The 16306-nt window shown below is 37.2% G+C and overlaps 2 protein-coding genes across 3 annotated transcripts; one reads left to right on the plus strand and one right to left on the minus strand.

Moving 5' to 3' along the window:
- The first annotated feature begins 5002 nt into the window (after positions 1-5002).
- Positions 5003-7141, plus strand: LOC107480901 (receptor-like cytosolic serine/threonine-protein kinase RBK1). Its single transcript, XM_016101103.3, has 8 exons — positions 5003-5009; positions 5105-5650; positions 5739-5999; positions 6070-6221; positions 6296-6375; positions 6462-6600; positions 6759-6908; positions 6983-7141. Exons 1-8 carry the CDS (start codon positions 5003-5005, stop codon positions 7139-7141), a joined length of 1494 nt encoding a protein of 497 aa, XP_015956589.1.
- A 1310-nt stretch (positions 7142-8451) lies between these two features.
- Positions 8452-11952, minus strand: LOC107480974 (AP2-like ethylene-responsive transcription factor AIL7). 2 transcript variants are annotated; one of them, XM_052258080.1, is made up of 9 exons: positions 11799-11952; positions 11323-11707; positions 11132-11214; positions 9789-9797; positions 9588-9676; positions 9391-9464; positions 9245-9295; positions 9090-9169; positions 8452-9010 (listed from the first exon to the last, which is right to left on the minus strand). In XM_052258080.1, the coding sequence occupies exons 1-9, from the start codon at positions 11908-11910 to the stop codon at positions 8661-8663; spliced, it is 1233 nt and encodes a 410-aa protein (XP_052114040.1). In that variant the 5' UTR covers positions 11911-11952; the 3' UTR covers positions 8452-8660. The 2 variants fall into 2 exon arrangements, with proteins under 2 accessions (XP_052114040.1, XP_052114041.1); XM_052258081.1 differs by having other exon boundaries at positions 8453-9010; positions 9090-9166.
- Positions 11953-16306: the final 4354 nt, after the last annotated feature.

Raw genomic sequence — 16306 nt, forward strand, 5'->3', positions numbered from 1 at the left:
TTAAGGAAAAAGTCATCCGATCCGATCATCTAATTAAACTGCGGTTCGGTTTGGTTCGGTTTTTTTATCGAAGCCATCCGAACCAAACCAAACCAATTAAAATCGGTTTGGTTCGGTTCGGTTTGTTCGGTTTTTTTTTAATCAATTCAAAAAAATAATAACGTACTATTTCACAAAGTCATAACATTGAAATCCACCAACATAAATACACAATAGCTAACAAAGTCTTGGTCTAATGAAATTTAACAACAAAAGGAATTCAAATACAACAATTAAAGAAGTTTAAAAGTTCACAAAGTTTTCCCTCGACCTCTACTAGCAAGCTTCCTTGTGTTTCTATGAGGAGCTGGCACAGCAGGCAATGCACTTGGAGATCTGATGCTAGTTGATTCATTAGGAACTGGCGACAATCCAGTGTCGCCCATATTTTCACTTAAACTGACATCAAACTGCATAAACGAATCAATAACCAGCAATGAATCAATAACCACTTAACCAGCAACAATATCAAGTAAGCAAACAATTCAACAAATAGAACAAAATCAGCAAGTCAGCATCAATAACCAGCAACAATAATTTAACCAGCAACAATACCAAGTCAGCATCAATGATTAAAGTAATTCAACAAACAGAACATTGCCTAACAAACAGCAAACAATGAATCAACAAACAACAAGTCAGTAACAAAATCGGGTTAAAAATACCAATTCTGAGTAATTTAACCAAATTAACAATGAATCAACAAGTCAGCAAGTTAGCATTAAAGTAAACAATACCAATGTTGAGTATAATTTAACCAGATTAACAATGAATCAACAAGTCAGCAAGTTAGCATTAAAGTAAACAATACCAATGTTGAGTATAATTTAACCAGATTAACAATGAATCAACAAGTCAGCAAGTAAGCAATAAAGTAAACAATACCTGACTCGGTGACTCGGGCTCCATGCCTAACTTGAATCGGTGGCTGGGTGGGAGACTGGGAGGAACGTGGGTGCTATGTTGAATCGGTGACTGGTGGGTGGCTGGGTGCTGTGTTGAATCAGTGGGTGGGAGACTTGAATCGGTAATTGGTGTTGCTGGGTGCGAGGGATGAAGGTCGCGCTCTGCTACTGCTGGCGCTGGGTGCGAGGGATGAGGGTCGCGCTCTGCTAGGCTGCTACTGCTGTGTGCGAGGGTCGTTCAGGCTGTGGCTGGGGCTTCGTGGTGCTTTGTCCGCGAAGAACGTGGTGGCAGACTGGGAGGAACGTGGGTTCGCCGCCGAGAGAGGAAAGCGCCATTGTAGAGAGGAGAGCGCGACCGAGGAGAGCGCGACTCTGAGAGGAGAGTGCGACTCTGAGAGGAGAGCGGCAGAGCGCGATTGTGAGAGGCTGAGACTGAGAGTTTTCGATTTGGGGTGGGAGGCATGGGGTTAGGGCTCAGGACTCGTGCTCAAGGCAGGGGAATTGGGGTTTGGCTGTTTGGGGTTGGGGGAGGGGGTTGGTTTTTTAAGGCATTTTTATACCACCGGTTTGGTTCGGTTCGGTTAAGGTTTTTCTGGTCAGAACCGAAAACCGAACCGAACCGCAAAAAAACTGCAAAATTCATTTTTTTTCCGATTTTTTTGGTTATCGATTTATTCGGTTTTCGGTTTTTTCGGTTCGGTTGATCGGTTTAGCTCGGTCCGGATCGGTTTTGAACACCCCTAGGGAGTAGCTAGAGTGGCGAAGTGATGGTTGAAGGCAGAGATTGAAGCAGATGAAGTCATCATCATCATGAAGCATCAAGGGCCAAAAATCCATCTTGGAGAGGAAGCCAAGGATGGAGTGCCCGGATTGATGAAGAGTGATGATCAAGGAAGGACTAGAGGTAATTGCATGTTGGGTTTTGCATGGTTATCTCTTCTCTCTCTATGTGGCCGAACCGGTTCTGTGTTGTTGAAGGAGGAAGAAGTTGGTTCGATTTTAGCTTCAAGTGTGGAGGCTTTCCTCTTCTTTAAAAAGGGGAAACAACCATTGTTTGAAGCAAGGAGAAAATTTGAGAGTGCAAGGCACAGAGTTCTCAGAGCTACCTGAGCTAACAGATTTCTCTTCTCCTTCAATGTATTCTGTTTTGTAGTTTTTCTGTTTAATTTTGTCATGTCTTGAGTCTCATGGAAAAGGGCAAACAGTGAGGTTTGTATGAAAAAGCCATAGAGCGAAAAAGGCAGAGAGTGCAAAATTAAAAGAAAAAGCCATAGATGTCTTAGAATTCCTTTGTTCATCTATGTTGTGTTTCATGATTCTGTGGGAATCTCCTTGTAAGTTGGGTTAGCACTTTACAAGTTGTAATCATATTGATTATAGTGAAAATTCCATCATGTTTGTGATGGAGACTGGATGTAGGCTGCACTGCACTTAACAGTTGAACCAGGATATATCTGGTGTAATCTTCTTATCCTTTATACTTCATTTCTGTTTTCTACTACACAGGAGCAAAAACCAGAATTATCTCGTGCCAAGTGACGAGACAAAAAGAAAAGTCTCGTAGCAAGGGACGAGATAAAACAAAGTTGCTCGTGTCCAGTGACGAGCAAAAACAGAAAAGTCTTCTCTAAAGGTCAGCAAGTGTTAGCATCGAAAAAGGAGGCTAAGATTCAACCCCCCATTCTCTTAACCACTGAAACCATCACTTTTTTAGTAATTTCAGGAACAGTTTGTCATGGGAATCTCCTGTAGGAAATAGTTTTAAAGTTAATTGTGATGCTAGTTTGTTTATTGATTTGAGTTGGGCTAAATTTAGTTGTCTTACTAGAAATTTTAATGGGGTTGGAGTGCGGATTGTTCTGGTAGTTCTCTTTTCTGATCCATCATCAGATATGAGCTTTTTGCAGTTTGGAGGAGTCTTATTTTAGTTTGAGATTGTGGCTTGAAAGATATAATGTGTGAAATGGATTATTTGAACATTTTGCATATAAATTTAAAATTGTTGATTTATTAACAAGATTTAGGAGCTGTTATCAAGACCTTGGTACATATAATTTGATTGGATATGTAAGGAAGCAAATAATGCTGCAAATTGAATAGTTAGATATGAAACTAAAAATAATTTTTATTATATTATTTGATTTGAGCCATATAAAATTTTTTAACAAATTATTATGTGTAATTTAAGATAAATATTTTATTTTATATTTATCTTTATTGTTTAAATACAAAAAAAACTAATTTAATCAATAAAAATACATACATGTATAATAAGACCACTTTAATTTAAAGAGGACGCTGAATGTATTTGCCGAATAAAAAAAAAACCGTGAATATAAAATTTTGTTTCCAGCCATCTGTAAAATTTAATACAATAAAATCATACCTCCCCAAAATCATCCCTTTATTTGCCTATCTTGGTTTTGGACTTTCTTTAACTTGCTTCATGATAATTTTTTTTAGACTTATATGTTACGTATACATTAAAATTAGCTACTAAAGTCAATTATCAGTATAAAATATATGATGAAATATAAATATATATTGAAAATAAATCAAATTACAAATATATTTAATTATTTTTAAAAAAAATTAAATTAATAAAAAAATACATAAATAATTATATACCTAATCTAAATAACTAAACTTGTTTGTTCTACCATTTTCATAAATGTAATAAGATATACATTTATCTTGGAATATGTTGAATAAAAAATTTAAATAATTATTTTTTGATTTTATGAGGTGAAAATGATTCTCTACAGTCACATCACTTTCTCCTGTTTAATATATATAGGTATTTTTTGTACAAGTATAAATCATTGGATCCATGTAGCAGTTTATTTACGTTACTAATTTACACAAAAACGGTTAGACTCTTATAACGATTTTTGACCATTTGCGAAGTCAATGTAAACTGCGAGACCTCTGTAACAGTTTATGTTCATTTGGAAAACGTAGAATCTCTGTCGCAATTTTCATAAAATAATGAAAAATCGCATTTTTTATATGCAATTTACAAAAGTTGTATTTAGATAAATTTGAGGTCCAAATAATTTATTTTAATCATTTGCCCGATTTACATTTATCTTGAAGTATATTGAATAAAAATTTTAAATACATTTTTTATTTTATGAAATATTTGTTTTTCTTTTATAGTTTTTTTCTTATATTCTAACAAAGTAAAATTTTAAAAATTTCTATTTTACTCTTAATAAATGTGTTATGTGAAGATTAACTATTGAAGCAAAATAATAAGAAAACTAAAACAAAAATCTTTTAAATTTTATTAGATGAAAAAAAAAAGAAAAAAATTATAATAACCAAAACAGGAAACAAATATTTTATAGATTAGTAAAATAAAAAGTTTACAATAAATCATAATGGCCATAGCTGCAAGAGTGGTTTTAGTAACAGACCTTGTAAAATAGGAGATGAGAGAAATGAGTGTGTGTACAAATATGAATATATGAGATGGTCAACATTCCTATGACCCTTGAGGTGGTTTTGAACGGTCTTCCCTCCTCAAAGAATATACACCCTTCAAATTTTGCATGTAACCCTCCCCTCATTCATATCATCCTCTCCTTCTCCCCCTCTCTCCCTCTCTTCCTCTCTCTCTCTATCTTTCTCTACACTTTCTTTCATACCAACACCAAATGTGAAAAGAGGAACCTTTTTTCCTTTTTTTCCCTTTCCCTTTTTTTTTTTTTTACGTTTTCCAACCAGGAAAATGCTTTGAACCCAAACAAGTTGTTCCTTCTTTTATGAGATTGGTGCTAGCATGGTGGAGTGACTGGGCTCACGAATCTTCTTTGGAATAAACTAAATACCAACAGCCATTATTATTTTCAAACACAGATCAGAGAAGATTCAAAAGCACCGCGTGCGTTATCTTCACAGCTCCATGCAAGTTACCATCCTATCTATCATCATTCGAGAAGAATAGCTAAAAACAATCACAATTGATTACACGTAGTTGCCATAAAAAAATATATAATAAAAACAAGAAAAGAAAAGAAAGAAAGTGAAAGAGAAATAAGAGGAGGAAAGAAACCATGCAAGGTAGATTTTGTTGGTCGACTTGTTTCTGAAATTAAACCATGCAAAAGAACTAAGCGTTTTGAATCCTTCTTTGTTTTGTTTTGTTTATGTTGCAGAATTTAGGGGTAAGTTGCAGAAGGTGATAAAGAAAGCGAATCCAGATATAGATTGGGGGGTTTTCAATAACTACAACAACTACTACTACAACAACAGAAAGGAGGAATCTAAATCAGGCTCCGATGAATTGCCATCGCCTCGGGGGATGTTCGAAGCTATGTCGACTGCTGACTCCGACTACAGCTCCCGCGGGAGCAGCAGCAACTACAGCAGCCTACATTCCCCGGGGAATCGCCCTCCCTCGCCGCCGGGTCCGGGTTTGCCAAAGGCGAACTCGACGAAGGGGGACGTGAACGGGCAGCAGCAGTGGAAGGTAATGATTGACGTGCTGAGGTTCAAGAACGTTAGAAGGTTCTCGAACATCCCCTTGTTAGCCGCTAGCTACGAGATCTCTAGGAAGAACCTAAGGAAGAAGGTGGCTCGCAAGAGAGACGGCGAAGACGATGACGATCTTCCCATTGATCTCGATAGCATCCCAACGAAGCCTTCTTGGCGAAATTTCCCTTACGCTGATCTCGCTGCTGCCACCGATAATTTCTCCCCTGGTAAATCCACGCATCATGCTTGCATTGGTGGTTACAAACTCGATCGATATTATTGGATTAGTATTTTGAACGTGTGATGATTAAACAGAGAACATGCTTGGAAAAGGTGGTCATGCTGAAGTCTATAGAGGATGTTTACCGGACGGTCAAATTGTAGCAGTGAAGAGGCTGATGATGAATGATGAGAAGGAAATTGAGGACCAAGTTGGTGATTTCTTGTCAGAGCTTGGAATCATTGCTCACATAAACCACCCAAATGCAGCACTCCTTCTGGGATTTGGCATTGAGAAGGGCCTCTACTTTGTCCTCCAATACGCTCCTCGTGGCAGCCTCTCTTCTTTACTCTTTGGTACGCCGCCTCTCTTTCTTTCCCTTGCTTCTCAATTCATTATTCACACCTTTTCCATCTCACATTTCAGGTTCTCAAGGCTTGGAGTGGAAGGCAAGGTTCAAGGTAGCTTTGGGGGTCGCCAAAGGATTGAAGTACCTCCATCATGATTGTCCAAGAAGAATCATTCACAGAGACATCAAAGCCTCAAACATATTACTCGACAATAACTATGAAGCTGAGGTATATCTACACTTGTAAATGACATTATTCTTAACTTACCTTCACATTTGAACCTTCATCTTTTCCTTCTCTAGATTTCGGATTTCGGATTGGCAAAGTGGCTTCCAGATCAGTGGGAACATCATGTTGTGTTCCCCATTGAAGGCACATTCGGGTTGCTTTAATTATTTCTGTGTCTTACTTAATTTGGTCTCTCTGTAAATCGTTACCTCTAATAGCTGCTTGCATTCATGGTTGCAGGTATTTGGCTCCAGAGTACTTTATGCATGGACTTGTTGATGAGAAGACTGATGTATTTGCATTCGGGGTTTTGTTATTGGAACTCATAACTGGGCGTCGCGCAGTCGATTCAAACAGCAGGGAGAGTCTTGTGATCTGGGTATGTCTTCATAGCAAGAAAAATACAAATTTAACGTTACATTATGGCATGAACAACTGAAATTTCCTTTTATATCTCTGAGTAGTCTTGCACAGTAGCTAGGACTAGATTGAGAAATATTGAGAGGGACCGTGGCTTATATATATTGTATGGTTTAGGCAAAACCACTGTTGGATGCAAAGCAGATTAAGGAAATAGTAGACCCAAGATTAGGAGATCAGTATGATCTTATTGAAATGAAGAATGCTATGACAACGGCTTCCCTATGTGTCCACCACAAGCCCTCCATGCGGCCATACATGAACAAGGTAACAATATGAATCCTTTCACGCCATTGCAAATTAAAGACAAAATATTAAATGATGACTTAATTTGAATATAGGTTGTGAAGCTGCTCAAGGGCGAAGAGGTAGCAGTTGAGATCACTCAAAAAACAAAATCCCCAAGATCATTATTGTTAGATGCATGTGATCTTGAAGACTATACTTGCTCTAATTACTTAAATGATCTTAATCGCCACAAGCAATTAATAATGGAGTGATGATGCATTATTTGACCTGCCCTCTGATTTTTTGTTTGCCTCTCTGTTGTATAATCTTTGATATTCATTGGAACTTTGTAATATTTGTAGCTCTGTTGTGTGGGGTTGAAGTTAACAATTGAACTTGCAAGCTTGTCTCAATTTCAAATTTTGCAAGGTAATTTTAGGCTTGTAATTTGCCGTGAACTTCTTGTACTCTGCATTAGTCAAGAACCAAGCAATGTTAATAGTTTGTTTAGATGACTGACATTTTCTAACGGACATACATTTTCATGCAAAGATCTACTTTTTACAGATTTTGCATCACAAGTTGTTGCTACAATTCTTCAATCTTTACTTGCAAACATTTTTACATTCCAAGTTATTCGAACTCGATATTAGAGTAATCCAAAATCTTTGATACCGGTTATGTCTAAGTACATACAATAACAAGTTAACAGCACAAAATATATATATAGGAATTGATTTATTAAAAAACGAAAAGATACAATTTGATTTACTTTATACAAGGACGTGTCTATGTCTTATCTTAATATCTACCATAGTCTATACAGTGTCTATACACTTGATTCCATCATCTCGCTCAGCAAAAAATAAATAAATCAAAAGCAAGTAGCACGCCATAACAGAATGGCAACGGAGGCGTTGCTCCAAGTAGGAATCTTAATCCTAACATTATCCCTCTTCTTAGTAATGACCTATCTCCGCAACCAAACACTTCACGCCAGAACCCGAGCCCGAAATAGAGACCCTAAGCCAGAGGCCAACCGCCACCTGGCCCAAGCATCCCGCCTTCTCGCTCTCGCTCGCCCCAGAGACGCCAAGGCTGCACTCACAGAAGCCGACCGGGCCCTCTCCCTCAACCCCAGGGAGCCCACGGCACACATACTCCGGGCCCGGGCGCTCCGAATCAGCTGAAATTGGCGGTGAACCGGAGGCGGCGAATTGACTCGGCGGTGGAAGACCTGATAGCGGCCGTGGAACTGAGTGAAGGAGAACGAGTTGACTCGGAGGCCCTGTGTTTGTTAGGGAAGTGTTATGAATCGAAGGGGATGAAAGAGAAGGCCAAGGAAGCTTTCCGGAAGGTTCTAGATGTTGAACCCGATTCTATTCAGGCTCGTAGTGGATTGGCCCGTTTAGGCCCATGAACTATTTTTTCGTTTTTGGTTATCCATTTCAAGATTTAGTTTTCTTCCATAAATTCGAATTATATGGATTCTTTGGATATATTATTTGTGCAATACCAATAAGTATTTAAGTTAATTATAAAAATGGAATGTAAGCACATTCCACGAAGTCACACAATGATGTACTTTGTGATTTTATACTAAAAAAATGTATATGATTTAACTGGGTTGATATGATTTGTGTTTGTTATGCTAGAGTTGCCACATTTTTGCAATTAGAAACTTGTTAAAAGCTATATATAAAATGCACGAGGCAACGCATTGCTCAATGCTCATCTCTGAGATGACAGGTTACTTGCATAATCCTAGTATAGCTCCTGCTGGAGCTGCAGTTACATTGGCATGATGGCATCGTTAACGGCATCGGGGGAATGAAATTGGTAGCAATATGGTGTCACAGAATCAAAGTGTGCAGGAGGAGCCGGAATGGTTGACAATGTCATGATGCTACTCTCACTCTCAGTCTTAGGTGGCTGGTGAGTATTAGTAGTAGAAGTAGCAGCTTCTTCCTTCTCTGATTCTAGGGAAAGCCTCAACCGTTTGGCTACCCCGCCAACGGGAAGAGAATTATTCATTATGGCTTCCACGTTGTACCTACTCGTCTCAAAATTGGTTACTGCATTTAACCCTCTGAACTTTATTGCCGCAATATCGTATGCCTCCGCCGCTTCCTCTTCACTTGCTGTCACAAAAGTACCATAATTTGTAGATTGGAGATTTTAATATTACAAATTGGACAGAAAGGGCAGAAAGGAACTGACCAAATGTCCCTAGGTATAGATCTTTGTTCCCTGTAACGCGGCCTATTCTCGCTTGCCATCTACCTTGTTGATGATGCCTGCTGGATCCAAAAAAATAAAGGCATGTATGAGCATCAATAACATGTTGAATTGCTAATTCGAATATTGGAAATAACCTTGTAACACCCCTGTATATGGAAGCTCCCCTGGAGAAACCACTACTTCTCCTGCAACAAGGAGGAACAGCTACACAGGTTTAGTTGCTTGCTGCATTAAGATGCATTTAAATATGTATAACAGGCCAACTCAGGCATAGTAAAACCTTCGTAGTGATGCAATAAATTCAAGCTTCCCTACATCTTTCATCTCTTCCAATTCCTTTATATAATTAGAAACCTGACAAATCAAATAACGTAAAATTGTCAAGTCATATTGATTATATAAAGTCTATGCCTTAACTTCTTATGCACACTGATTACTAACAATGATCTAAAAAGAATAGAAGCAAAAGATTATTACAGGGAAGTTAGTGGTAGCTGTGGGGCCCCAGTACTTTAGAGCTGCCAAATCATAGGCTCTTGCGGCCTTTTCTTCCTTGTCATATCCACCTGACAAACCATGACATTTTACTATACATTACAAAATCATAATTCAAATAAGTAGATACTATCAAGCTTAGAATGAGAAAAAAAAAATATTGGTTATAAAAATAATTCTTACCCAAATATACTGCAGTAGTAGTTAAAAGATATCGGTGACGTGCATCGAGCCATAATCCATGCAGGAAAAAAAAACCGAGTAAATCAAATTTGATCTAATAGAGTGGTCAATATATTCTGGCAAAAACTAAACTTTACTAACAGGAAAAAAGCGGGGTCAGAACAAAAGAAAAAGTTATCAAATGCATGCAACCACTTGCTTCCTTCTCTTCTTTTCACTGTGCCATATAGGAGTATATCCATCAATCCCCATTCCCCACCCTTTTCTCTTGTTTAAGACGAGTACAAAAGGGCCAATCAAATGTTGTTTTAGAAAGGTTAATTAGCAATACCTAGCTTCCTAGAGGTTAAAATTCAATAATCCCACACTAGCTGTCACATTGTCAAAGTCTATACACCCTTAAGGCCTTAATTAAGACAGCACAGACCCATCCTCCTAAAACCCGGCGAAAAAATGGCCTACTTCTACTTAGCTAAAATGCTAGCTAATAGATTAGGACAAAACACTTTTTTTCTTTTCTTAAAAAAAGTTATCATTATAAGCATTTTTTGTTTTCTCCCTTGTGTTATTCATATTTTCTCAGTTAAAAACACCTATCTATGAATGGAAGAAATCCCGTGAATTTGTATCAGAATCACTAGTAGGATATCATTATGAGAGAGGGGCCACAGAGTCTCAGGAAAAGACAAAAGGACACTCCCACTACATTCATGTAAGTACAAAATTTCAATGTGCAGAGAGCCGAGGGGATTCATCGCATGTGGTCAAACCCAGCTTTTGTGGCGAATAGAAAGCAAAAGTTAAAGTGAAAGCTAAACTCAGCAACACAACACTTTGCATCATCATAATGCAGGGCATATGTATGTGATTGAGAATGTGAGAGAAGACAGAAACAGAGAAAGTGAAGTCTACCTTAGCTAGCTGACATATCTGATATAAAAATTTGTTGTTGAATAATTATCAATTTATTTTTATTGTTAACGGGCAGAGATTTATGCAAGGGAGTTTAAGAACAAAAATGGCGGCACATTGGATATACAAAATCAAGTGAAAGAAAGAAATGACATCTAACATTGAAGCAACAAATGACAGATGCTTTAATATGGTGTATGCATGCATGAGCATGATGTAATACATTGAGAAAGTGTGTGTATCCTACCTACCAACACCACCTGTAATCCATTGAAACACTGTTGAGTCTTGAGAAATAAACCCATCATAATTCATCAGGTGTCCTACCCTACCACCCCACATTCATATTATACTTTTCGCCTTTTATTATTATTATTTTCTTATTAGTTCTATTTAAAAAAAAAAATAGAGAGCGAGAGAGAGGATCGGACCTTGACGGCCTTTCCTGGCTTGACCCTCTCGGCGGCAGCTATTATCCCACAGGTGAGCTTCATATCGTCCCGTCCATCGGTGTCTGAACAAAGACAACAAAACCAACAATAAAGAAATTTAAAATAGCAGCTGAAATCCATGACCTTCAAGATTGAGACAGAAGTGAATTGATTATTACCCATATCCGTACCTGGTAACACCTCTGTATATTGAAGTTCGCTGGCCAAATGTATCACCAACAACCTTCTTGGAGTTGGAGGAGTTACCGCCTTTACTAGCGGAGAACGCGAAGTCATCGTTCCGGGATGAGTGAGCATCCAGCACCTGAGAGACCGAATTGGCAGAGGAGAAAGCTAGGAAGGCAGCGTCAGCAGCAAGCGCTTTCAGATCTTGGGTGAGGGAAGAGGAATCATCATCATCATTTCTGTCGGTTTGAAAGAAATATTCGAGCTTTGGCAGGAGGGGTTGTGGTGGCTGAAGGTTTGGGTTGATGAAGAAAGAAGGTTGTTGGGACATGATGTTATGATCCAGTTGGGAAGTACCGTCGAGTCCCTCAGGCTTGAGGTCAGTGGTCCCTGTGGAAGGAAGAAATTAAACTCGATTGTTAAATGAGTAGAAATGGAGAAATGAATAGGATATAGAAGTGATAGTAGAGTTATTACGTACCGTTGGCGTAGAGGAAGTAGTAATGAGGAGGAGGAGTAGGAGGCAGAGATTGATGGTAGATGGAGGAGGAGGTGGTGAGCGTTTCCATTGAAAGGAGGGAGTGAGAGTGCATGGTGCAATGCAGGAGAAGAAGAGGTTGACTCCTTGAGTTTATATAAATGAATGGCAGAGTTTTAGCGGTTTCGCCTCCAACCGGCGTGTAAACAAACGATAAAATTAAATATTAATTTTTAACCCTTTTTAATAAATTAGACAAATACTTTTAGGCACCATAATAATCACCGTAAATATATGTGTGTTTTAATTTATTTTTAATATATATTTATATTTTAACATATATTTTATATTAATAACTGATTTTAATGGCTAATTTTAATATACGTGTAATATTATTCATTTATAATTACTTCTTTCCTCTCCAAATTTTTATATTAAACAAAATGGATTCAAAATTATTTTTAATTTTTAATTTATCTTTTTAATATTTAAAAGAATAAAAATGTAAATATTATTTTTAAATACATAAAAATTTAGAAAAAAAGTTAACATTTTTATTTAAAAAATAAAAATGAGTTAAGATCTTTATTATTTTTCAATGAATTATCTATATTCTATAGTCTAAATTTCATACATCACTTTTTTAATTAAAGAATAATATTTGATGTAACTTTTCTAAACACCCCCCACAAAACAATAAAAAAAAAGAGTAAACACCTAACCCAATTCCTATTCATTTCTAATTAGGATAACGCGATCCTTCACCAAAAAAATAATCTACGTCGGTCTCTGTCTATGCAAAAAAATAATTCATAGCGTTTCCTCCCGTGTATTCCCTGTCCATAGTTTGTTATCCGAAAAGAAAGAGAATTCAGTACTTCTTGGTCGTGAATATCTGAATAGGACAAACCGCCCCGTGGATATCTTTGCTTCGGAACAAAACAATTAGAATTAGACAAAAAAGTCTGATGTATCACTTACGGGCTTTGATCTGGCAGTTAGTTCAAAGTTAAGTGCCAACGTGGATAAGGGAGAATGGATAGGGGTCGATTTATCCCCCTATCACATTAAAAAACGACGCCGTTGCTAGGTTAAAAAGAAGTAAACGTTTATTTCATCTCTTCGTTCCCCAACCGCTGCACAAAGTATTCATAGTCTAAATAATAATAAAATTCTAGGGGACCATGGTTGGAAGTGGAGAACGTTGCACATCCTCCGACCTGCGAGCTGGTGATAGTTAGAGTTATAGCATGAACTTTAATGAGAGTATTGTAGGTAGAAGGAAGAAGAGATGGGTCTCCCTAAATTGCTGTTGTGGGTCTGATGCTGTTCTGTTCATGTCTGGGACCAAAAGTAATCCGAATAGATTATTCTTACGTTGTCCTAAATTCAAGGTATGTTCATAGAAAATTTTGTGTTGAATGTGTTTGATTTTATACTTAGTTCTAGGTTTGTTCATGGTTTTAACCTTTTTGAATTTATCTCTATGTAGACTGCAAAAGGATGTTGCTCATTTTTTATATGACTAGATGATTATATTTCTTCCTTTAATGAGCATGTTTCGAAGACAACATCAAAGGGGGTATTGTCGTAGAACCAGCATCGATTTGAAGGCCTTAGTGATGCGGTCGATGACAAAGTAGAAGAGCTGGAAATTAGGTTGATTCGATTCAAAAATCAATTGGAAAAGAGTAGAAAAAAATGGGTGAAAGTAGATGCTTGGGGTTAGGTTGTAGTATTTTTGCATTTTTGATTGGGTTATGGTTGCTTGTTTATTTAGGACAACTATGTATGCAACCTAATGAATAATTTTAGGGTATCTAAGAACTGTGTGGCAAGATGAGATTGGATATGTAAATATTGTGGATGTAAGTTATATGAAGATGAATTGTTATAATGACTGTTTAAAGTTTGTTACCTGAACTTAATGCAAATTAGAGCAACAAATATTTGTGCATGTAACATAGATTGAAGTAAACCTTGTAAAGCATAGCAATTCATACCATTATATTTATATTGTCAAGAAACATTTAATTCATATGTTCACAGTGATAATATCATTGCAGAGGCAACATGGCCCTAATCAAAACTTACACATTTGTAAATATCAAAATACCAAAAGAACAGCAAGACATTTGTTAATATAACTGTATCCTTCAAACTAAAGTCTTAAAATACCAAAATAAAGTATCACATATCTAAATCCCTATTATAAGTATCACCCCTGCTTAGGAGGCTTGAGTCCTGGAAGCCTGTAGTCGGGTGTTGGCACAAATTTCAAAAGTCAGGATGTAGTAGTTAATTTTGCAGCTGCCATCGTCTCTTCAGAAATCACATCATGACTAGTTTCTGGAGTAGTCTTCCCAGCTATTGAGTCATTTGATTAGAGCTGTGAAGTATCAGGTTTGGCGCTTGGGAAGGTTGAGATTTGAACCATAAGGTTGGCCCCAGTGTTAGTATGGGTGGAGGCACGAAACATGGAGTTGGAGGCCTAACAATCTGCTGCTTCTCCCTAAATGTTGTAGGGTTGTCATTGGAGTTTTATCCTGCAGCCTGTAACAATGTAGATTTAACAGTTATATGAATAAAAACTTTAAGGGATTGAGATGTAATAATTTCTTGGATGAAACATGTTTTGTTTTTTTTTAAACAACAGAAAAAAATATCTTCTCAGCTGGTGGTATAGATTGCGAAACTAAAATTTTTTCTCTCTAATTTTTGGGTAGTTTCTTCTTAGCTTTTCTGGCTTTGTTCTGTGACAAAATTCAATATATTATAGAAAGCAAGCAACAAAAGACAATTCTCAAGCACAACCATTGTACATAACACAGCCATACTCAAGCAAGCAACATATAAACCTAATCAGTACATAACACAGCCATTGTACTCCAATTCTCAAAATTAAAGTAAATAAGTTATTATTTAGAACAAGTCAATTCTTAAAGCTAACACATTGTACCTGATCAGTGTTTGGGGCTGGAGCAATGTTTGTTGCTGGATCAGTGCTTGTTGCTGGATCAGTTGATGATTTGTGAGTTGTTGTCTTCTTTTGTGCTCGTCTCTCCTTTTTAGTCATAGGCTTCCAGTTGGGATCTTGTGCTGCATTCGGACATGTCTTGTAGTAATGGCCCATTTGGCCACACTTAGAGCAAGTAACGACAAATGTCTTCTTCGCCTTGGTGGTGCTCATCTCTCTCTCAACTAGATCGGCTCTTCTCTTCATCTTAGGTCTATGAGCAGCTCTCTTGATAGTGGAAGGCAGTGCCCTTGGTGCATTGGTAGGTGTCCAGTACTCTTCACTGTTGACTGGTTTAATGCAATGTGAATAAATTGTTCTAATGGCTTCCATAGTTAGCCACTTATGCATGAAATCCTCAACCTTAAGACCCATTTTAGCTAGTGCTGCAACGACATGTCTACAAGGCATTCCTATGTACAATAACAAATTGATGCAGAATCAGCAAAAGACAATAGACAGATAGTGATAAACCAAAAATTATAACAACTAAACAATTATCCAATAACTATATAACCAGACTTACCAATCAACTGCCATACATTGCATGTACATGTCCTCTTGTGAAGATTCACACCCACTTTATGGTTTTAGGAATGAACCTCAAAGAGGACTCTTTCCGAATCACCAGCCCATAGAGCTCTCCATTTATGACTCTTAGGCTTGATAAATTGATCCAACTTCTTATGTTGGATTGGTGCAAGTGGTCCAATGTGAGCCTCCAACTTCTTCTTTGTGCGTTGCCATCTTTCTCATTAAGTAGCACTGCAGTCCTTCACACATGGTTAGAATAGGCTTTTTCTTATGCTCCACAATCTTTGCATTCCATATTTCGCACATATTATTAGTTATGTTGTCCACTTTCGGTCCATGACTAAAGTACGCCTTATACCATATAGCCAGCTCAAATTTTTGCATATACTCCCATGCTGGTGCACTTACTCGCTTTAACTTCTCCATTGCAGCAGCTAATTCAGTGTGTGTGGTGCACCTTGCACATTTTCAAACCAATTGCTTCGTCTCTTCATATTTGAAGTGCTTGATGAAGTTCTTCCAGATATGTAGTACACAATTTCAGTGGTGAGCTCTCGAAAATATCTCTTTCAAGGCCAATGACAACCCCTGTATCAGTCCAAGGACATGATATGATTATAAAATTCTAATTAGCAATGATCCACACTTCAAATTCTAAGACTCAAATTAAAGTAACTCAAATTAAATACGATATCTAATCAGGGAACTGCAATACAACATATTTAATTATCAATTGATGATGAATGAAACAGATTCTTAGCTAACATAAGAATTAATTCATCAACTAATAAACTGAAAAATAAGAAAGTTTTATCTCAATGGAACAGAGATTACCAACCAAATCAGAGCGCAGAATTATATATAATTATGATCAAATTCATAGCAGAGTAGTACAAGTCTATGATACAAAACAGAGTATATCATACATAAGTATTCAACACAAGTAACTAAGACCATCTCT

Source organism: Arachis duranensis, chromosome 3 (assembly GCF_000817695.3).
Source record: "Arachis duranensis cultivar V14167 chromosome 3, aradu.V14167.gnm2.J7QH, whole genome shotgun sequence".
Taxonomy (NCBI): domain Eukaryota; kingdom Viridiplantae; phylum Streptophyta; class Magnoliopsida; order Fabales; family Fabaceae; genus Arachis; species Arachis duranensis.

What these genes read in the sequence shown, in the direction of transcription:
- LOC107480901 (XM_016101103.3), top strand. An exon ending in CACCGATAATTTCTCCCCTG is followed by an intron (nt 5,651 to 5,738) that starts GTAAATCCACGC and finishes ATGATTAAACAG; the next exon opens with AGAACATGCTTGGAAAAGGT. An exon ending in CCCATTGAAGGCACATTCGG is followed by an intron (nt 6,376 to 6,461) that starts GTTGCTTTAATT and finishes TCATGGTTGCAG; the next exon opens with GTATTTGGCTCCAGAGTACT.
- LOC107480974 (XM_052258080.1), bottom strand. Translation starts at nt 11,910, where the DNA reads ATGCACTCTCACTCCCTCCTTTCAATGGAAACGCTCACCACCTCCTCC. An exon ending in CTACTTCCTCTACGCCAACG is followed by an intron (nt 11,708 to 11,798) that starts GTACGTAATAAC and finishes TTCCTTCCACAG; the next exon opens with GGACCACTGACCTCAAGCCT. An exon ending in TCTATACCTAGGGACATTTG is followed by an intron (nt 9,011 to 9,089) that starts GTCAGTTCCTTT and finishes CTTTTGTGACAG; the next exon opens with CAAGTGAAGAGGAAGCGGCG.